Source organism: Chaetura pelagica, unplaced genomic scaffold (genome assembly GCF_000747805.2).
Source record: "Chaetura pelagica isolate M959 unplaced genomic scaffold, ChaPel_1.0 scaffold205, whole genome shotgun sequence".
NCBI classification, from domain to species: Eukaryota; Metazoa; Chordata; class Aves; order Apodiformes; family Apodidae; genus Chaetura; species Chaetura pelagica.
Window position 1 is genome coordinate 1,712,188 of NW_009953318.1, and position 23,104 is coordinate 1,735,291.

The window sequence follows — 23,104 nt, forward strand, 5'->3', positions numbered from 1 at the left end:
TTCTGTGCAACAGTCATCTCCCAGATGCCACTTCTCTGGGCATTGAGATTGGAGATTGGAGGTGTGGATTCATAAGGTGTTATCACAAACCTCCCACCAAAGGATGGTTGTCTTTGGGTCATCTAAAGTATAGGTGTATATGCCTATAAGTTTTCACTGCAAACTGATAGTTATGTTTAAAACAGTGAGAGATTTTCTTTTGAACTTCAATTAAGATGTTAAAAACCTTTTTTGTAATAGAGAGACCAAGCCTAGAGTAGAAGAAAACTCTCACAAGGACTTCCTCCCAGGCACCTGCACCTGGGTCCAAAGCAAGTGAGCAAGGAAGGAGCTCTCAAGTGATGTCATGCATATGAACTAAGTCAGGTAGGTGGGATCTGAGAGCTCTTAAGGTATACAGACTTACACATGGCTGCTCTGGGAAGAATGGGTGAGTTTCCAAGACTTTGTTCTGTGCATTACACTCCTGTATAGTTCTAGAGGAAAGAAATACTAGAACCAGAAAAAAAGTCCCTTCCACATTCTTAAACAAACATTTATGCAGTTTAGATCTGCAGATGAAGTCATATTTCATTTTTGGATTATGCATAGCAAGCCTTTTTCCAGTCTCAAAAAGAATGCTGTAATTTAAAGCAGGCTGACTGACTCAATCAGTGTTTTTGTGTGTCATCTTGGAGACAGCGTGGTGGAGGGGGGAAGGTGGAGGGAAGCAGGCTGAGGTGGAGAAAGGGAGGGTGGTTGCTCATCTGGTCTTTATTTCCTTTCCCTGTTTCTTAATAGTTCAAGCAAAGGGCTCATTCCAGCTAGAAGCAATGACACTCTTGCTGTGGTATTTCATCTTGGAGGAGGACAGGCCACAGCCTGCTCTGTGTGCCAGCATCCTGGGAGTCTCTACCACTACACTGCTTTGGGGTGGCGAGGTTAGAGAGGGGGCAGGCAGTCCTTGGGTTGTTATTGTTACAGTGGGAAGATTTCTAAGGAGGGCCCAAGCTTTTTCCTTTGCATAAAGAAATTTCTAGCTATAATCCTCAGAATAATCATACATGTACTTGCAATACCTTCTGCCATGTGGTTTTTGTTTACCTTTAAAAATAATGTATAAGCAGAGATGTCACAAGCAGTTAATGGACAATGAATATCTATAACCAACTAGACTGCAGGAAGAAAAAAAAAAAATGTACAAAAGAGAAAACATCTGTTAAGCAGAGCCTTTAAGAAAATTGGCTCAAGAGGTGAGGTCAGTGTCACTGGTGACAAGCCTATAGCAGTTCTCAATCCAATGCCTGATCTGAGAATTTTATAACAAGATTCATGCATCCTGCTAAATTTTGTAGTAACAACCATTAATTAAACTCCTAGAATGTAAGGTACGCTAGTATTTCCGTTAAGCAGAGCCTTTAAGAAAATTGGCTCAAGAGGTGAGGTCAGTGTCACTGGTGACAAGCCTATAGCAGTTCTCAATCCAATGCCTGATCTGAGAATTTTATAACAAGATTCATGCATCCTGCTAAATTTTGTAGTAACAACCATTAATTAAACTCCTAGAATGTAAGGTACGCTAGTATTTCCCATACTCCAGATGAAAAATTGAAGCACAGAAAGATCAAATAACTTATCTGCAGAGCCACTGAAAGAGGCTGAAGTAAATTCAGAAATTAAGCCCAGGCTTGCAGAGGTGCAGTTCAATCCCCTAACCACAAGACCACATTCTTCTCCTCATGATGGGCACTCTCTGGTTGGATTTTTCTTACAGCATTCATACCTATTTTTATGCAGTATGAAGGATATGCTATGAACCAGGTCTTGAATCATTAAGAATTTAGTGGGCAGTTGAAAGAGATCCTGTCCCTTTCAGAGCAGAAGGAAGGAAGAAAGCTGAGTTCTTCTGGAAACATCCTCTCCCCTGAAACTTGTCCTTATCATCTTAAGAATATTTCCTTAGCATTCCAAAACCTTTACAAGAGCAAAAGAATTTCTAATTCAGGCTAAAAGAAGTCCATCATCATTATTGTAGCATCACAGAATCATACTGGTTGGAAGGGATCCTTGAAGATCATGAAGTCCAGCCATAACCTAAATCCCTTTATCACAACCTAATATACCCGTTCAGTGATTAAATCATGTCGCTAAGCATTATATCTGTATTTCTTTTAAATACTTCCAGGGATGGTGACTCCACCACCTCCCTGGGCAGCCTGTTCCACTGTCCAAATATTATTATAAAGAAATTGTGATTCATGCAGGTATGAAGGGAACACAAAAGTGCAGTGTGTCAGTCCGGAAGGTACAACAAGCAGCATGAAGTCAAATGCAAGCAAAACAAGCCATTTCCTGAGTGGTAACACTGCTAAAGTTGCATTTCATATTGTATTGAATTAAAACATTCTCTACTTAGCCACCTCCTCCTCCTTCCCTATGTATTCTCCAACTCCCAGTACAATACCTTGCCCTGCTTACCCCTTTGCCCAGCCTGCAGAGAGAAAAATGATCATCTTTTAGTCACTGTCAGAGCCCAGGACATGGACTGTTCAGATACCTGCACAGGAACTTGATATGTTTCTTAAAAATGTCTTTCTTAATTAAGAATATTAAAATATCTGTTGTATCAGGTTGACCTTGCCGTGGACTATAAATTGCTAGAACTGAGGAAAGACAAGACAGTACTTTGGAATTATGCAGTTTCATTTGAAAACTAGGCAATAAAAGTAATGTTATTTATAGATATATTAATTATATCAAAGCTTATAACTGAAATAATTCATATCATTGCCTCACTAATGTCATCTGAATCCTACAAACCACTCTGTCTCAGAGGAAAAAAGTATCCTAGCATAAAGCAGTGGTATCTCCTGACATCCCTGGACATCAACAGGCTGGGTTTCTAATGAATGTGCAAAAGAAGCAGATTCTCAAGTTGAGGTTACTTCTAAAGATCACAGAGTTATTATAATCCCTCCCAAAATACTTTCAGCAAGTGTAGCCCAGCAGATACATGGCATGGAGGAAAGCCACAGCAGGTTCAGATGTGCAAAAGGACAAAGGCACCAAAAGATACAGACAGTCATATAGCAGGGTTTTACAAAGTCACTTAAGCAGCCGAGGAAGCTCTATCACATCAGTGCCCAAAGTCCTCTTTGTGTTTAATACAGGGCCTAATACAGTACTCCCCTCTGTAAATTCACACCAAAGTTATATCAAGCTGCATCCAGTGTAAGATTAAGCTACAGTACCTCAAGACTAAGTATTAAATGTTCTGCAAATTTCCATGCAACTGAAGATCCTATGCAGCTTTCAAAACCAGTTCAAATAGTAGGGACAACACTATTACTCTGTAAGTTTCATGTGTAAAAGTCTCAGATTTCCAGCTGAAACAAACCAAAAGGCAATGCAAGTTCTATGGTCACTACATAAACTGGAAAATTTCCTGATCCAAATCTTCTTCTGAAAATTTACTTTGCCACTAATAGTGGCACACACAATCTAGTCTGGACACAATCTTTTCATGTAGTTTCTTTACCTGGACACTTAAGAAATACCATCACAGGATCTATTGGAATTCTGCAGCTGCATCTAAACATTGTAATTCAGTCCAAATCTTCTCTTCACATGCAGAATTAGCATAAACATATCTTAGAAAAACAATAAAGCAGAAGGCAACATCCCACATCTGGAATGGGGCTTCAAAAGCACCTGCCATTCAGGTTTGGAATAAAATGACCTCCAGTGACACCTGTCTGCCTCTGCTTCGCAAGTGTCCCATGACCTATGGGAAGGCAAGGGAGCTATCACTCCATTACTTTTTAGAGCACAGAAGGTCATGATCTTTAAACCTCTCCGATCTTCACTAGAGCAGTGCTCCAGGTGTGCCACATTAGCCCTAGGAGAAATCTGAAACCCCTATGAAGCCATCTGAGGTGGACCAATTAAACAGGTCCAAAAATATGAGTCTCGACCTCAGCTTGGAAGAGGATGTGCCTGATTATAGCAAGGGTGTGACCCTCACTGCTCTAAAACTCTCATTCCAACTACTGAAAAAAATGCCAGAATATTTAATATAGTGTGCTACTAGAAAAGCAGGGAGAGAGGAGTATATTGCCATTGTATGTTTTCAAGCAACGGATAAAGAGGGACAAAAGACTCCACACATCAGGAAACTATTAAAATGAATACATTCCTAGCTTCTTCATAATTAATTCAGCATGGCCAATTTTGTAACAGAGAAAGGGGAAAGAAAGATTTAAACCACTTCCTTTTATCTCAAGCTGTTTGGAAGAACATGATCTTGTAACACTGAAAATAAGTGCCTCACTGCATCCCAGCAGGCAAGTGTAATGTTAACTCTTCCATATGCCTAATTTGATATGCAAATCCTATTTTCTGTATGAGATACAGTACTTAAATTATATAGCAGAGACCCAGATTCATGAAGGCACAGTCCATCCCCACATTCTAGCCCCACTCCTGTTTTTACTTCATATTGCATTAAACAATACATTGGAAACAGTGTTCAGTACCTAATTCCCTAAGAGGATTTTTTTCAGTATACTTGCTTTGTTGAGTTAACATTTGGTTCACATTTTGATGGTTATCTGCACATGCATAAGGAATAGAGACCTATTCTTTCCCTGTTCTTGAAATTTTAGGTTCTGGGTTAGGCTGAGTTACACTTTCAAAGAAAAATTCATTAGGCAGCTATTATATGCTCAAGTAACTCAATTGTTTTCAAGGTCCTATGGGAACAAACATGGCAGTTGTGATTGGCCACTAGTCAGTTTGGGAGCTCTTTCACATTCATTCAACAAGCAAAGGGTAGAACACACAGGTAAAATAACTCCTTAAAGTACAGTTAACCACGGTAATTATTTGCAGCTTTCCTTAATAGAAGATTTGGGTAGTGTTAGTTGAGCTCTGTGCCTATGAAAGTCTATCAAGTACATTGAACACTTGGTTAATGCTTGTTGCCCTGTATATAACGCATGATATGACTGAATATATAAGCATACTCTTTGAAATACTGAAACCTGGAAAATTAATATGAATATTTAGAAAAAATAAAAAATCTGCTATTAGTTAAACTTGTGAATGCAAGGGGAGCTTCACCTTCTATTAAGACTCCACTAACAAGTTTCATCTAGAGAGAACACATTTCTGCACAATAATCTATGCACCCAAATTTTCTTCTGTGAAAAGGCTGAACTGAAAGGTTTGTGTTATTTGCATGGTATAACAGCACTTAGATGGGCCAGATGAAGTTCAAAGTTCCATTATACTACAGAAGCTACATCACCATATGTAGCCCAAAGTGATATACAATGCTTCAAGAACCACAGAACTGCCAGGGAAGAGCAAAAGGGCCTCTCCTCACTGCAAAGAAAGAGCTGAGGTACAGGCTGGCTACATGACCTGACCAAGATCAGACAAGAAATCTGTTAGGGCTACATACTCCAGCCAGGTGTTGGAACTCCATACCAGTCCCGTCACCATGTTTCCATTCTTCCCAAATACTTTTCTGTGAACACTACTTGCTTGTGTCAATACTTCAGTCTTTTTTTTATGAAGGCAGAGCTCTATGAGAACAGCACGTTATTATTCAATTAATGTAGTTGTTTTCTTAATTATATTGTACTGAGCTTTTACATGTTTTCTAACTCTATACTAGTTGTGTAGTGATGACTAGAATTCATGAAGAAGGAAACCCACACTATCAACTTCTAAGAGCATTCAGTGTTTAGTAAGTGACACATTAGATAGTAACTAATATTTGGTGATTCTGCAAATACTACACTTCAAACTGACTTCGCATAAGAAATTAGTATTATAAGTTCTAATGATCTAAGGATGGTTCTAATGATCAGCTCAACTAGGCATTTTTGTAGCAGAAGAAAAGCTTTTGTCCCAAAAAGCATGGCTAGGATTCTGAAAAATCTGCAAAACCAGATTTGGATTTAAGTGTTAAAATGTTTGCCAAGCCAGCTTCTTGGATTTCTAGACTTTGATCAGCATGTCCATGACAACCATGCCTATTGTTTTAATCATCATCAGAAACCATATGCGTGTTATTAGTAACAAATACTGCTAAATCTTATTCTTGGTTCACCATCGTGAAAATGAGATCAAAATTGCAGTGAAAATAAAATATGTTGACAACACTAATTTTTCAAAGCAACCAAGAGATACATACTAATATATTAAAATTACAAATATAAAATTAGTCTTCTGCTATTGCAAAATTTACCTATAAAAGTTCAATGACACAGCTTAATTGAAAGACACTTAAAAGTTTCCAAACGGGTAAGACTTGGGGAATAAAAATGTTTATAACAGCAGAAAAAGGGTGTTCGTTCAAGCAAAATAAAAAGACTAATGTTATTTTGGATTGCATGCTACATAAACTTGCGTGTTTTGCTTAATGCTCTGCTCCTGGAGAATTGTGTTCCATTCTGAACACCACCCTGCTAGACAGACACCAACTGCAGGGCCAAGAAAGTAGAGATCTATATTTATGCTCAGTAGAGGTGCATGTATGAAGATGAAATTAAGCAAGGAAAAATGTGCTAAGCAGCTAACTTCCATATGCACTTGACTGTGAAATCATTGTCCACACAGTGTGACAGAATATACTACGAGCAAGAGCACAGTATATGTTGACCTCCGTAGCAGCAAGCAGACACACAGAGGGCCTAAGCAGTCTTATCTGCTTCTAATTTTATGTTTCTTTTTAGGAGGCCAGGCATCAGCTCCAGCAATTCATTGTCCTCTTTCCCCCAGTTGAATACACTGAGGGTGAGCATGAAGGCTGTGATTCACATACTGTCCTAGAGACATGGTGCTGAGAAATCCCACAACTTCATCAGTTGCCTGTATAATAGTTGCACTATTTGGGACCAGTACAAAGCCTACTTTGATGAGGTTTTAAGAGCAGTGAAGCTGCAACGAAGTCTGCTTTCTGAAACTTATCCCACTTTAACTGACACATATCAAGTAAGAGTTCTCATCATTTCACTAAGATGCAAATTATACTAGACACAAGAAGGCTGAAACAAAGCATTAATTTGGTTTCAGTATCCCCTACATACTCTTCTTATAGTGTATGTACTAATTAAAGACATAGTGACAATTCAGTTAAATAACACAGAGGTCTCCAATGTCACACACCAGCAATATCATACACCAGCAACATGAACTGCACACAGTAAGAAAAAATAGACCAGCTATGTTAGAAAACAATTCCTAAACCAACCTATCTGTCAATATATTCTGTTGATACGCAGACTTAAATTACTTCAAAAGTCAAGAAGGACAAAGAAAAAAACATTGCCCAATATGTTTCCCTTTCATGTGCCATTTTGGCCTAACTGTGTATCCTCATTCTGTACACAGTTCACACAGTGCTAAAAAAGGTCAGAGGACTTCAGTGAATTTCCCAACACTCTACAACTTGCTGCAGAATCAGGACTAGAACGCCAGAACGGTCAGAACATCAAATCAGTCCTAATTCTCTCTTTTTTTCTTTTCCACTTTAATATTTTGGATATGCTTTGTCATCATCAACATTTCATCTTTCTCAAAACTATGCACACACAGAAGCACAAAATAAGAGTGATTTGGTTTCTTAATTTTATCTCCTAGTTGTGCCAACTTACAATTGAGAGTGCAGGAGGACTCACATTTTAAAATACAACCCTGCCCTTTCCACTCCCACTTGGAGTGCATCAAGCTGCACTTTGCTATTATTGCTTATCTGCTTTACTTGATGAAGCAGCCTTGTAGGCAGATCCTTACAGACTTCTTCAAGGAAGGAGATCCACCTACCTGTGCCATGCTGACTTCATATTCCCCTTGTGCTGTACACCTTTCAGCTGTGTAACACAAATTCCGGGGAAGGTCATAGAATCATAGAATCTTAGGGGTTGGAAGGGACCTCGAAAGATCATCTAGTCCAACCCCCCCTGCCAGAGCAGGGTCACCTAGAGTACATCACACAGGAACACATCCAGGTGGGTTTTGAATGTCTCCAGTGAAGGAGACTCCACAACCTCCCTGGGCAGCCTGTTCCAGTGCTCTGTCACTCTCACAGTAAAAATTTTTTTTCGGATATTCACCTTGAACCAAGATAAGGGGAAGAAGAGCATTAAATAAATTGTTCCTCTGCACTTTGCTGGAACTCTCTGCCTCTTGTTGTTTATAATTAATCTGCTTTTATGCAGGACATGTGAGGAGTTCTGTTTTGGTTTTGCTGACTCTGCAAAGTGATACTTTGATAGAATTGTCTAGGGAAAGCAAAGAGTCCTTTATTATGTCCAGCACTGCCAAACGATTTGGCAGATTCCTCCATGAGATGCACAATCCAATAGGTTGAGAGAGAGGTTGGCTGGCCAGTTACCAACAGAAAAGCTCAATTTAAAGACTTTCAAAATCTTATTATGGCCAATTTGTGGGTTTGGCTGAAGAAAGGAAGAGGATGAAAAATAGAGGCAGCTGGGTGTCAGTGAAAGATGGAATATTAATGTCATTTTTATTGCTGTGCCACACAAAAAAAAATACTGGCTTTGAATGTACACAGGGTCTAGCTAAGACAAATATGTGCATCGGCTGGGTACACCTGTAAAGATTCTTTAATTTGTCTTAGTGTTTGTCTGCAAGACAGAGGTGATGTATTGCTGTCTCAGGAATCAGAGGGCAAGGTCATTTGGCTAACTGCTAGCGGACAGAGGGCCCAGCAAGGACTTTTGCAGAATCTGTGCTGCTTCCCAAATTCAAGGCCAGAAGGAGTCTCCCTTCAGCCCCAGCACTAACTATGTCAGTCCATGGCTGACTTCAGAATGTGCCTGGGGACCATGAGGAGGGAAGGGGCTCTGGACCACCACAGCTCCCACCTCAGGGGTGCCTGGGGGAAGGAAGGCTCTCCCTTCTGCAATTCCCCTGCTGATTTCCAAAGTCAAAGTAGCACAAAGACTCTGTTAGATCTGGACATTGAGACGTACTTAAAGTCATGGCTAATATATGGTCCTTCCAGAAAAATCTGTTTGGTTTAATCCTCTCCAAAGGCCTACCTGTCCTGGCTGCATAAACTTAGCTCTAAAATGTCTGATACATACACATCTTAATGCACTTGAAAGGAAGACATAACTGTTGGAGAGCCATAGAGTCACACAGCAGAGAAATGCTGGGAGCTTTGGTTTTATGAAGGTAAGCCTGTCAAATCAGCATTTAAAGCATAAAGTTGTCAACTCCTCAGACAAAAAGAATGCAGACAATGTAAAAGCCTTGTTCATGTTACAGTTTGTAACCTAGTTTGAATATTATTTCAAACATGGTAAGATGGAGATGGCACCAAGCTTTTGCAGCTGAGGGTAGAAACCAGACCAAAGACCACCTTGGCCTAAAAGCAACAGGACAACACACATTAACATGGTAATAATAAAATATTTTGCCATTATGAATAGGGGCATAACCTTGCCAGTTCAACTCAGAACACAGAGAAATCCCTATCTGCAGAAAGAGTATGGAAATGTAATGTTCAGTAAGGGAATTGCAGGACCTAACCAAAGTTTATTATTAAACACCATTCAAATCAAGCCATGGTATGGAGGGAATAGGATGTTAACGGTTTAAACAAGGTAAGTACCACATTTTGTAAAATAGGAGTCTCTACGCTAATACCAAAAGACAAAATGTGTCCTCTTGCTCATTTTGGCACTTAAGAAAAATATTTGGTGAAAACAGTTCTTACTTTTCAGCTGCATGAGCACTGAGACACCTCTGTGGCACAGTGACCGGGTGCTTGAGCTCCCTGCTGAGGGCTGGCTGCTTCCACGCCAGGGAACAGGCTGATTCTTGGAAAAGTTTATGCAACTCAGCTTTGCTGCTGCTGAAGCCATAGACACACACACAAAAAGAAAACATCCAGCCTTAGACCTTACAGGCCATTAGTGTATCTCACTCAGGTTTTGCCTTCTACCAAATACTGTCAAATTTCTGTTTTGTTTGGACCTGAAGGGTGGAGGGAGTTGGAGAGTTGCCTTCACTGCTGTCAGTGCTTCCTAATGATGTTTCTCGCTAGAGAAAATGAACTTGTTTGTTTGAGAATCCAAATTCCCTGTGGGGCACAGTTTGGGAAACTGAAGATATGGGAAGGGAAATAATATCAGTTAGGGCAAAGCATAAACATACATAAAGCAGAATAGCTAAACACCTACAGAGAACATTGTAGCTTTGCCAGCCAGCTAATTAAAGTTACTGACTGAGGAGGGAGCTGTGACAGCTGAAAAGTTAAAATAAAAATAAATCAGAAGTTTAGTCTAGCAATTATAACAGGAAATTACCACTGGAGTCAGGGCTCCTACATTCTTTTCCTGGTTCTGCTTCCGATTTACTGAATAAGCTGGAGAAGCCAGATTTTAAAAGCGGCTTCTAATTTGGAAAGCCTCCATTTCTGATACCCAGCTGTACACACAAAGTACTCCAGCTAGCATCTTCAGTGCCCTCCTCTGCATTTGTGAGGGCAGGGCACTGGCATCTCTGATGTCAGCTACCTGACCTGGAGAAAGCTGTTATCAGCCTGCTCAAAGTGGCCATCTCTGAGGTTCCCCATCTGTGAATTGTTGCTAGCACAACATTGCTGTGGGAGTTTGATGTTTAAATGCTCTTTATGGTTGGCATAACATATTGCAGTGGGAGTGTTTAAATAGTTTGTAAACATTTACAAGACTTCTCAGACACATTGTTTCCAAAGTCAGCACTATTACTTTTGGAAATAATCAACTGCTTCTTAGTAAGGCTAATGAAGCTACATTTCCAGGTATGACTGCAGGAGGAATTTAAGTAGAGTGCAGCTGAAACTGAGCATCAGAAATAACTTGTCTTCGGTTCAATAACATAACCCAAATTAAAACAACAAATAAAGCAATCTGTGATGCCTCAGGAGGAGGGAGAGAACATCTCTCAGTCATGGGAGGTCTATGTACACAGTGTTCCTATTTAATTCCATGAGAATTTCTAAATGAAGAGAGCATGTCACTCCTTCTCACACTAACTTGAGTTGTGCTACAAATTCCTCAGAGGCAAAGCCAAATTAAGCATCCAGAATAAGGATGTCTCCATAAATCGACATTTTCCTGCCCTACATACAATTACAATCTCCCATCCTTATCAAGGGACACCATGGGATCAGAAGATCTCTGGATGCCTGCCAGCATTCATTTAGCCATGGAAGTCCAAATGTTTCTCATTATAACAATAAACTTTTTTCTTTTGTGCAATACTTCTGTGAATGTGTGTCTTAGTGTCAGGTTCATCTTTTCTACAAGCTACAATATTTACAGTGGCTTGTCAGATTGAGTGTCATTAAGCAAATTATTATAGATGTTTGTCTATTTGTAACAGAGGTTGCTACTGTATCTGATCTTTTAAAGAATATTGCTATGCTACAGAATAATGATGAAAAATAGAGAAAGTTGCTTAATGACACTACAGAAAAAAGCCTGAGAGGCCCAAGTAGGTTTGGGGTCTCCTGCTCCTCTTCCACCCAGCCAGTGTGCAGGAGGGAGCACAAACAATGTTCCTTTCCATCTTGCTCCCACGTGTAACCCTGGTGGTAACACAGTGCACACCATCTCTATCAGCCATGGGAGCTCAAGCCTCAGAGCTCCCGCCAAGCTCAAGTCTTCAGCCAAGCACCTGCTTTTTCAACTCGTGTTCTCACATAGAAAGCAATTTGGAGCTACACACTGAGAAATCGTACAAGCTCCCAGAACAAAAACAAACCCTTTTCCAGCATGAGGGGTCATTTAACTTTTCTAAACTTCATCTGGGAAGCATAAAAAAAAGCTGCAGAGGCATGACATAAATAAGTGACAAAGAATCCTTTGATAGGTGATCATACCATTCTGCCGTGACACAGGCAGAGTATCTCCCTCTTGGTAACAATAAACAACATACAGCAAATACATGGGCAGTATTTCAACACCTGATAGAGACCCTGGGAAAACAGCTTTGTCTTTAGAGCTATCTTCAGGATTCTTTTCTTTAGGGGTCATTTAACATTTAGGCATCATAACAGTCCATTTGTGAATGCCTTCCTATTTCCTTCAAAATATAGAAATAAGCGGAACGGTTTACCTAGAGCAAGAAACCAAATGAAGTTCATTAAATTAATTATTTACACTCATCAAAAACATGTCTTTCCTTCATACTCAATCGCAGTTTGTGCACTCCCAAATAATAATGCATATCCACATAATGAATTGTCAATATTTCATTATTTAAAGGCTTTGCAAACCTGAATTTTTAAAAAAGTTTTCCTAATTATAGATTCTAGTGGAGAATAGACAGGGATCTAGTTAAGAAAGATACTCCTTTACTAGAGTGTTACTTCACCAGATACTATATATAACACTAGCAATAGGTGCTCAATAGAAATTATCTTCTCATAATTAAATGGATATTAAAATCATTGCAAAAAGTCCATGGGTATGTTTCTAAATGCTATTGTTCAGTGTCACTTGAAAGCATTCTGGAACTTTTGAATCCTTCTTAAAAGAAGTAACTCTCAAAACCGTTAAACTCTCATTTCAACATGTGAACTCTTCATTAAGGGGATTATGACCTTCATGTCTGCCTTCAGTATCTTTTGCCTAAAGTTTCCTGATTAAAAACCCTTCCTTTTGTTTTCTAGGCTCGTCCAAAGGGAGAAGGCCTGACTCCATATCAAGGCAAGAAACGCTGCTTTGGTGAATATAAGTGCCCCAAATGCAAGAGAAAATGGATGAGTGGAAACTCCTGGGCTAACATGGGACAAGAATGTATCAAGTGCCACATCAACGTTTATCCTCACAAACAGGTAGGAAAAGTGCAGACTTGCTGGCATACAGGCTTAGAACTAGGAATGCTCTTGACTTTGTGAAGCATGGGTAAGACTTGTACAGGAGTGGACATGGACTACCACATGCCACAAAATCTGGAAATTCGGCCTGGAAATCTGGCCTAGTGCCATTAGAGTTGCAAAATTCAAATGTCTTATCTTGCAATAAAAATACCTCCAAAACAAAATCATATCTTTACCTGCCTTTATTATAGAAAGAGACTGTGGGGTCTTATAATCTGGGTTGGAGTAAAACAAGTTCATCACTAGCAATAGGGCTTTTAGTTCTTCTGATTCTCATACTTAGACCAATTTAATGTTTCATTCCACTAGTGTCAGTGGAGTTATTTCCCATTTCACCTTTGAAATAAGACTGGATTTGGTTAGGGGGCTATGTCTAATTATAAATATCGGTGATAAAAGAGAACAATAGTAAGGTGACTCCTGTTTACATAATTCCTTAGCAACAAGGCAAGACAGCCTGATTATAGAGAGGGTTCTTGGTTTCCATAATGCCAAATAATGCACAAGCAGAGATTCAAGAGAAAGCAGTTAAAAGTGAGTGTTTGAAGCCTGCCACACTTGTGTCTGTAGCCATGGTTTAAACTTAACATACTTCTCTACAAGATGATCATCCCTTCTATCATGGCAATTTTTCTATTTACAATGAACTTATATAATTCACTGGCTGAGCCACTGAATGTTTTTCTTTCTGTTGGCCACTTGAGATGGTGTGATCCATTCACCTTTCTCTGATTTAGTGCTGCTCTGATTTCAAACCTGAAAACACGTCATCTTTAGAAACTGCAGTCTAATTTCCTTGAAAAAACTGTGACTGGAGACTATACTGCAAGTGAAAAAAAGCAAAAACCTTTTTTTTGTGTAGAGGCACATTACTGAAAGAAAGATAAACTATTTTCTTTCACTAACTTAAATAAGACAGTCTCAAAGCTTCCAAGGTCTCTGGTTGCTTGCTTCTGTTTAGACAGCTTATATAGATAACTACACCAAAATCCAGGCTGAGCAATGAAGTAATTTACCACATTCATGGAACTACAGCCTTGAGGCTGACAGAAATTACAAGACCATTGATTTACAACAAAAAATTGTAAATATTTACCTTGCTCTTCTAATTTTTTCCCATAATTTATGTTACTATTCAAAGGGTCATAACAAGTCACTCAAGAGGTACTCAAATCCACAGTGCACAAGAAGCATTATATACACTTGGGAATATGTACATTTTGTAGTAAAGAAATTTTGCAAGTAGTTCCATGGACAAAGTTGCCCCTCATGGCAGGGCTAGAGGAGTCTAAGCTGCATTGTAGTACTCAAGTCAAAGACATACTGTGGAAGGGTTGCACTCTACAGTGCTTCCATAAATTGTGCTTGCCTTAGAGCCATATGCATGGTATTTCCTGGGGAAAAATTGCAGTGTGTGCAGTGCAAGTTTCCACAGCTGATCCCCATCACTGTTTCCACACCATTCCCTAAGGACACCATAACTAAGGATGAGGGAAAGCTTCACTCTTCCTATCCATGTATTCATGTCCCACCAGTAGGTACTGCAGCTGTTTGAGATCTTCAAGACATGAGTGTGCTTCAGCTAGGCTTCTAGGTATTAATAACTTGCAGCCAGTCACTAGTGCGTTTTCCCAAAATTTGAACTTACAACCTAGAGCTGTAAGATTTTTACATCCTCTTGTCACTGCTTCACCTCCATCTGCTTCTTTATCTCAGTGTAACTATTGTCATTCTTTCCAGTTTTTTCATTCTTCCAGAGGTGCCCTGCACTGCTTCTGATTAAACATACCAGCAATAGCCAGACAGTAAAGAAACCCGCATCAGTTCATGCGCAGGGCCAGCAGCAAAGGAGAGCTAATAATCTACGTGAGGTCAGCGCAGCTTCTTCACAGAGCCCAGTGTTTGCTAACTCATACATGGTTTTTGTCCAAGCATCCAGCTCCACAGCAGACTCTCTATCATTTATCTGTGTGGCATTATTCTGCACCATTTTGGAAAATATCCTCTATCCAGTCATCAGTACTCTTACACTAACAACTGTATTTTGTAAAAGCACAGTGAAAGATACTTTTAACTAAAAAGTCTAACATTTCTAGTTTAAGAGTTAAAGCACCAAGTCTAGTTTTGCACATAAAATTGGTTTAGTAGTTTTGGTTTTCTGATTAGTACTGCTAGACCACCTGAACCTTTTCTTGTATATATTTCCTGTTTATTCTTTAGATTTTGATTAGTTTGTTGGCACCTACCATAGTAGTGTCCTCATTCATGTTTGAGTTCCTATGCATTTCTAGAAGTTTTTAGCAACTACATTTCCCCCCCTCTCCTTCTCAGTGCATTAGTGGATGCCCTCAGTTAATTATGTGCTGTGCATTAGACAGTTTTTCCAGTTTCAATAACTCATCTAAGAAAAGAATGCTGACTCTCCCTAGAATAATTAAGTTATTTTTTCAATAGAAAAATTACCCCCCTCTCCTTCTCAGTGCATTAGTGGATGCCCTCAGTTAATTATGTGCTGTGCATTAGACAGTTTTTCCAGTTTCAATAACTCATCTAAGAAAAGAATGCTGACTCTCCCTAGAAGCCATGTTTTGCTTTTACCATTTTACCATTTTAACTCCATTCAAGAAATAATGCTGCTATAATAATGTTGTCTATTCTTTCACTGCAAAGTCAACACAGTATGTCACAGGATCAAAGTACAAATAATCCATAAATGGATTTTTTTTAATTATTATTTTTTCAGCCTAACAAAGCCCAGATGAACTGGCCAGAAAGAAATTTGACCACCATTCAAGCTCAGACAGTATGCACCTCTAGTGAAATAAATGATTTGTACTTCCAAACAATCTTGTCAATGTTTCTTCTCTACAATGTACTGAAATCTATCATCTCCTTTTCTTACTCCTTGCCCTTCCACTTGGTAAACATCTCATTATGACCTAACAGCTAAAAAGGTACCTTGAACATTATTTAAAAAACAATGGTCACATTATCAGCAGAAAAGCCCTATTCCTCAACATTAACTATCCTTAAGTCAAGTTTCAAGAACCTCCAAAACTACAAAAATTACTTAACTGCAGACAACTCAGACCATGTCTAAAGCCATTCAGGTGCCATAGTTCCCTGGTGAGGGCATATTATAAAAAGTCTCTATTCACAATAGTATATAAAGCATGAAAACTCATACCGGGTCCTATCAGTCTCCCCTATTCCACATCTGATCCTGGACAGTAGAGGACATTTAGAGGAAGGTGTGGAAATACAAGACACAAGACACACCAACTACCTTTGAGGATACTTTCCCATCCTCTACTATTGTCAAGTGTCTCTGCATTCTCCCACTTTCTCACCATATAGATCAAGCAATCATCCAATAGCTGACATAACCACACAGGCCACTAAGCCTTGCTATGTTACCTGGAATATTGGAGACCAGGATGCTTTTGTCAAGTTTAGGAGGAAAAAAATTGAAATCCTTATTTCAGGATTGTTTTATATTCATTGTAGTGAATTAGGAGTTTATTCTCAATTGCTAGCCTTGCTCTATTCTTCAGTCCTCATCTCCATGTCTGTATTTCACCTTTCCCAGCTTCTTTCCTCAATCTGTGGATTTTTCAGTCCTTGTTCACCTTGTCTCACAAGGGCTGGTTTGTTCTTGAGTACTCCCATCTAACTGGCTCAGGCATTAATATCAGAGAACCAAAGATAATAATCTCCACTCTGAATAGCTCTGGGGTAGCCATTCAAGCACATCTGCTGGGTCTGGATGGCTTGTGCAGTTATGCTCAAATCTTGATTTCCTATGCATACCTTGTGTTAGCGGGTCCCTGGAGAGGAGAGCAGCCACATTTCCCTGCCACCTGTGCTTTGTTCCTGGAGGTTCATTTCACTCCAGGAAACGATCTCGTGCCAATTCCCCACAAGGAATGTCTCAATTCAGCTCTGTGCTCTTACTCCATACACCCTATCTATGAGCCTGAGCTTTTCATCTCCCTGGGGCAGGAAAAGTCTCCTCAGCAATTTTACAGCTGTGTATATACTTCAGAGTGTTCTATAAATACAGCTCTAAATCTCTGCATTTGAGAGAGAAAATGGAGCGTGTATTACAAGAAGTAACACAAGTGCCTGGTACTAGGACTGCTGCCATTCATTCTCCAGCTCATCCATGGAGCAGGGAATTGGATGGCTCTTGCACCTGAGCTGCAAAAGTGTTCCTCATCTCGAGGAAGCTTTGCATGCATTTTTCTTTTCATGACATCCACCACACATCCCTTAAGTGGTAAACCTCCTTGTGGGAGTGCTTACTGGAGTTCACAGGATATGGGACAAAAATTGGAGTCCCGTTGAACTCCAGCCTTATTGAGGAGTGAGAAACCAAAGAACTACCCTGACAAAGCTGTTCTGTAGCTATTCCAAAAGTAGTTTCCTGGGTAGTCACTTTAGCTATTCTAAACAAACAGATATCTCAGATGGGACTTACACCTACCTCTTATTCTTCAAAGGAATTTGGATTTTGGAGTTGTTTTTTCTCCTTCGTACCCTCCTTCAAGAACAGAGCCAGTCCTTATAGCCATTCACCAGATTCTTGGCACTGGAACAGCCCAGATGCCAAGCTTTGAATTCTCATCTTCTTCCCCTGCCTGCTCTAACACCAACATCTGTGCTTGTGATTGCTTCCTGGCTGGCCTCTTATCAAGGCTTCTTCTCTGACTTTGTGGCTAACTCCACTGCTGTTTGTGATGACAGCTGTTGCAGTGGTGCAGAACCAGCCATCTGGTGACTGACTTGTCCTCTTGGACACTATATTCTTCCAGCTGTCAGGAATTTACTGTTGGACTGGAAATAATTTGGTATGTAAATATATTCTTCATGATATCCAAGCTATTACTTCCATGGGCAATGCTCTGGTCCCATCACAGTTCTCTTACCAGGGTGCATCCACACTCACCTCTTCTCTCTCAGGATGAGGAGGGATGTGTCTGATCTCTCAAGCCCAATAAACTCTTAAACAGTTTTAGGCCTACAAATAGGATCTTTTGACTCTTTCAATTTAATAACTTCAGCCCCAGCATGCCCATACTTGTGTGCTCCAGGAGTGGGAATACAGATCACCCAAGACTGCTGCTGAGTTGAATTTTAAAAGGGATTTTCACCATTTAGCTCATGTGGTTATCATTCATTCCTAGCTGGCCTGTCCCAGAGGCATGCTGCTGACAGAGGTTGCTTGTTCTCTCTGAGCACCCTGCCTCTGATCTGCAGCCTTCTTATCACTGCCTCTCAGATGCACAGCAAAACTGAGGGACTCCTTAATATCTCTGTTCCCCCCAGGCAGATACAAAACCAGAAAATCTCCTGCTCAAGAATGAGTGTTGCATTTAATCCTTTTTCCCCAGTATATAATTTCTTATTAGACTGGAAACTTACAAATTAGCATAGCATGTATGCCATGAGGGAAGCACACCTAGCCTTGCATCCTTAAAGACTGTTAACCTCACAATTATCCTGCCACCTATAGCTCTAGAATCATTTTCTATTTACATGTCTATTCTGCCATTTAATCATCTAATTTGGTCTGTTAAAACTTGAGGTAAGGAGTCCAGAAAATTATAAGTGTTTTCTTACCTTTGATTTTTGATGCAATATCTGTCAGTGGTACAATCAAACCTGTCCATTCTGTAGGGGAAAATAAAAAAAAAAATCGATCTTCTAAATAAGCAGTCAAATTACTCCATTCTTCTTCTTACCGAAAGCAGTTTTCCTCAAGGATGTCCTAATGATGTTTTCTCTAACACCTGGCACTTCATAAGAGTGAGCTTTTTGTTTCAAGGATTTTATGCTTTTAACTGACTTGTGAGTAATGCGGAGTTTATTCAGTACATTTAGACTGGGACAGCAATAGTTCACAATAAAGAATTAATTTGCAGGAATTGCTATATACATTTAAATTTACTTCAGCTTCATTCTGCTGAGGCAACAGCTTTAGTCACTACCACCAAATGCTTTCCTGGTGGAGCTGCACAAGATTATTTCCACCTGGCAACTACCATGAGAAAATGAAAGAAAGACCACAAAAATGAAGTGTAAGAGTGCCCATCCCTTTAGCTTTTACTGAAAACACAGACTGCCAAGTCTTGGATGCTTGCATTTTAAATAAGACAATGAAAATTGAACTATTTTATTTAAACTCTCCATTTAATGGAAAAAAAAGCATACCTTTCCCAGATAAATATTGCAGGATTTTCTGTTCTTTTACAAGCTCCATTCCACATCTTTCTAAGGAAAATTATTTTTTTCAGCTAAATAGTCTGTCCCCTTCTCCACACCCTCTCCAAATGCATGGCTGAGTTTTCATGCTACTGGCCTCTCAGCAGAAGCACAGAACTATTTGCAGTCTCCTCAGCTATTAAGCAAACCCCAAAGCTAATATACACCGTGCAGCAGCCAAACCCTGCCACCCTGCTCTTGTGCTGGCATCTTCTCCTTTAACCATGCCAAAGCTGTTGAGAATTGTCCAAGGTCAGCCAGTGCCAAGGAAGTCCAACCTTGATGGACACACAGCTCTTTGGCTATCTTAATGTCTTACCCTTTTAGCATAGGGTAAGAAAGGTTGCAAGGGTATAAAGTTGCTACTTTAAAGTCCTCCATAATTAGTTACAAATAGCAGCAGGACAAGAATAGTTGCTTCTCAGGGTGTTTGAAGGGGCTTTTTTTTTTTTTTTACCTTACAAGAAACCCATGAAGAGAAAACAGCAAATGGAGATAAGCTGGGACTTCTTTTTATGCAAAAGTTGGATTTAGTGTCTTTGGGACACAAACCAACCAGTTTTGAAGACTCAGCCCTCCACTGCCTCACCAGAAACACAGCCCAGGCTCTCTGCAGCTCCCATCTTTCCAGCCGGCCCCTGGAAACCTGCTTTCCCGCGTTCATAACCCCTCTCTCCCCAGCCTCTGTGTCGTAACACACTGGTAACAATAACATTTCTGAAATCAAAATGCTTTGCAGGCCAAAAAGCTGAGCTCAATCAACGCAGGGGGAAAGCAAACCACGGAGAGCTATTGTTTCTGAAAACTGTCCAAAAGCTCTTGGCACTTCAAGGCATTCCCAATGTCCTTTGCACTATTTCCAGGAAAAATTATTTTCCCAAAGCCTTGCATATAAAAAAAAAAAATCTGGCTTATATCAATAAACATGATAACTGCTGTATTTTTTGTCTTCAATCAGAGCACAGCTAACATGTAGAAGCAATCAAAGCTGAGTTAAATAGCCTGTTTTAAGTGTAGCATTTCAAAACTCTCAAATTCTTTGTTCAGGAGCACAAATTAACTCTTGAGACTCCTAAACCTGAGCATCACCTTTGACTACATTTATGTAATGCAAATTCTTGAAGAAAATTTGTGGGCAGATGTTGGTGAAATAAGTGGTAGAAAAGGCAGAAGGGCAGTTTTCTGACCAAATAAACTTGTTCAATTTGTATGTTTTGTGGCAGAAGCCCTGCCTGCACCAGTGGGTGGGTTGCAAGCCTACAAACAGGATTGCAGGTTCTGATCTCAAATCCTAATATACTGACTTTCAACAAGTCATTCAAAATTCAGTGGGGTTGTGGGGAGGGGTGGGCAGGAGGGGCATTCAAAGAATTTAGAGGGGGTGAAAGATCCATCTACCTTGCTTATCCCCTGCCTGATACAGGGATCCAAACTGCAACTAAACCGTAAATGAAGTTAGGCTCAAAGACATATAGTAGATGTTCCAGGACAGACGAAACTTGGCATAATATCATGGGTAAGAACACTGAATCAGTAACAAACTGTTAGCAATCACCCCTATTTTATATATACATACACACACATGCACTTCCATATATTGTTTTTACAAGCTGTGCAACGAGTGTTGCACTTATAATCCAATATAACCAAGCAAGAATTTTGCAGATATCCCTTGTAAGGATAACAGGTTTGTCTCATTTTCACTATTCAGAGAGCTGAGGAACCCTTCTCTTCTCTGGATTATGAGCTGTTCTTGCAGTGCTACACTGCCATAAATAGCTTTGAATGTTTCTTGTTCCTATCCACAAGGTTTCAGGTGGATGGCTTTGGAATGAAGAACTTATAAATGAAAACTTATATGATCAGGTGTACTTGAAGTTAAAGGAAAGTCTTTAGGTTTTAGGACATGATATATGCCTATAATTTTTTAATTTATATTTCTCCATCTCTTACTCCAAAATTCCTATTTTGAAGAGATAAGTATGACTCCAGTATCCCTGGGAGAACAGTGAAAAGCTTCTGGCTTGTTTTCAGCTTTCGCACAGACACCGTGTCTCTACCACAGTCCCACAGAGCAACCACTGTCTTTATGGGAAGGCACTGTGTAATGAAATTGCCTTTTCAGGTACTTTTCACAAAAAAAAGACAAGTTAAGAATTAGAGAATTTTGTGTTTGGGGTGTTTTGGGGTTCTTTTCAAACAAATGGCACACTTCACAATGTTCTACCTCACATCTGTCACCTCTCTACCTATTAGACTTTTGAAACAACCTTACTGCAATATTTAACATGAGCATTTCATTTTCTGAATAATTGTGAAGAAAAAAATCTGCTAAAACTACAGCAATTTCATTCCCTTACTTAGCTGAATATACCTCCAACCCTGTGATTTCACAAATTTTTATTAAAAACACAGTCAATTTATTACTCAGGTTCAGGGCAAAGTGTGGTGTTGTGAAGCTGGGTTGTTTTGGGGTTTTTTTTACATTTGTTTTGGTTTTTTATTAATAACTTTACAGCTGGTCTACTTCAAATATTTCAGCCTCAAAAACATGGGACTGAGTTTTAGGAAAACCTCATTTAGCTGTGTAATATCTGTGCATGGCTAAGACAGCTTTTTGGTCATAGCAGCTAATCCTAACATACCCCTGCTGGCATTGCTGGGTAATGGGATTCCCATGCTTGAGGTGTTAATACTTTTGGGACATCTCAGTTACTGGAGCCAAGAGAAGAAACTCTTGTGTTACTGCTTTTATAAATATAGTCCCCAATTCAATCTTTTTGTGATTTGTCCACAACACATTTACCCCAACTTGTATGAGGAAGAATGACATTAAGTTGAGGCCACTCTGAACCAATGCACAACTGAAGAGTTGAAAAAATATTTCATCCCTTCAGAAGAGAAATATAGTACCTTTATCATTAATAGGAGAAAGCTCAGATAAGCATCAGAGTAGGCTTTATTATGCATAATAAAGAGTAACAGTGACAAATCCTTGGTTCTAATCTGATTTCCTTCCTGTCACTGCAGAGACCCCTGGAAAAGCCGGATGGCCTGGATGTTTCGGATCAGAGCAAAGAACATCCCCAGCATCTGTGTGAGAAGTGCAAAGTTTTGGGCTACTACTGCCGCCGTGTGCAATAAAGCTTCAAAGTGGCCTCTTCCCATCCCCATCATCCTCAAAGATCCTCTGGCAGCATGTGATCAACAGCAACACAGCAACTCAAGAGAAAAGCTAAAATAATTGCCAATATTGCCTATCTAATAATATGCCTTACCATTAATAGAATGTAACATTTATCCCATGCGTGCATAAGCATGCAGCAGGTATTTACAGGACTATGATTTGTATACATACATATATATGTAGATTTACATATATGTACACACACATATATAAAGTGTGACTGATAGTGTTCACAACAGAACTGCGATTGCAGGTTCTGCTGATTGTTTACACAGACCCCATGTAATGGCCAGGTGAAATGAAGTACTATTCAACAGGCAAGGTGTAATATTCACAAGGAATATATATATATGGCTTTTGCAGAGGTTAAATAACTGTGGGGCCACTAATTGCAAGCATTCACCCACAACATGAACATTATTCCTATTATATGACAAGACAAAGGAGGTGAAACAAGCCACAGCATAAAAAGAAAGAAAATGACTGCTTTCCCAGTTTTAGAAAGTCTGAGAGTTTTGTGCTGCTAATTTCTTGGACTTTTTCCTATTTTGTTACCATTGCTTGGGCAGGGCTTAAGCAAAATACTTTTTGCAGAATGTGGCTAAAACAAGTGAATAATTGTTTGAGGGTGCAGGTTGGGTAGAAAGGGAATGCCATAAGGAGACCTACAGCATCAGAAAGGATTCCAAGAGGTTTTTGGAAGAAACAAAACTGGCTTGCTTACATGACCAACAGATCCTTCTCTTGTCATATAAACCTGCTGGAAT

General features: G+C 39.6%; 1 protein-coding gene across 1 annotated transcript in view; it reads left to right on the plus strand.

The window, feature by feature from the left end:
• ZCCHC24 (zinc finger, CCHC domain containing 24) overlaps nt 1–22,831 on the plus strand; it is a 111,268-nt gene extending 88,437 nt beyond the window's left edge. The window contains exons 3-4 of the mRNA XM_009998135.1: nt 12,677–12,841; nt 22,181–22,831. Coding sequence (XP_009996437.1) covers nt 12,677–12,841; nt 22,181–22,294 — 279 coding nt within the window. The 3' untranslated portion in view covers nt 22,295–22,831. The remainder of the gene's footprint in view (nt 1–12,676; nt 12,842–22,180) is intronic.
• Nucleotides 22,832–23,104: the final 273 nt, after the last annotated feature.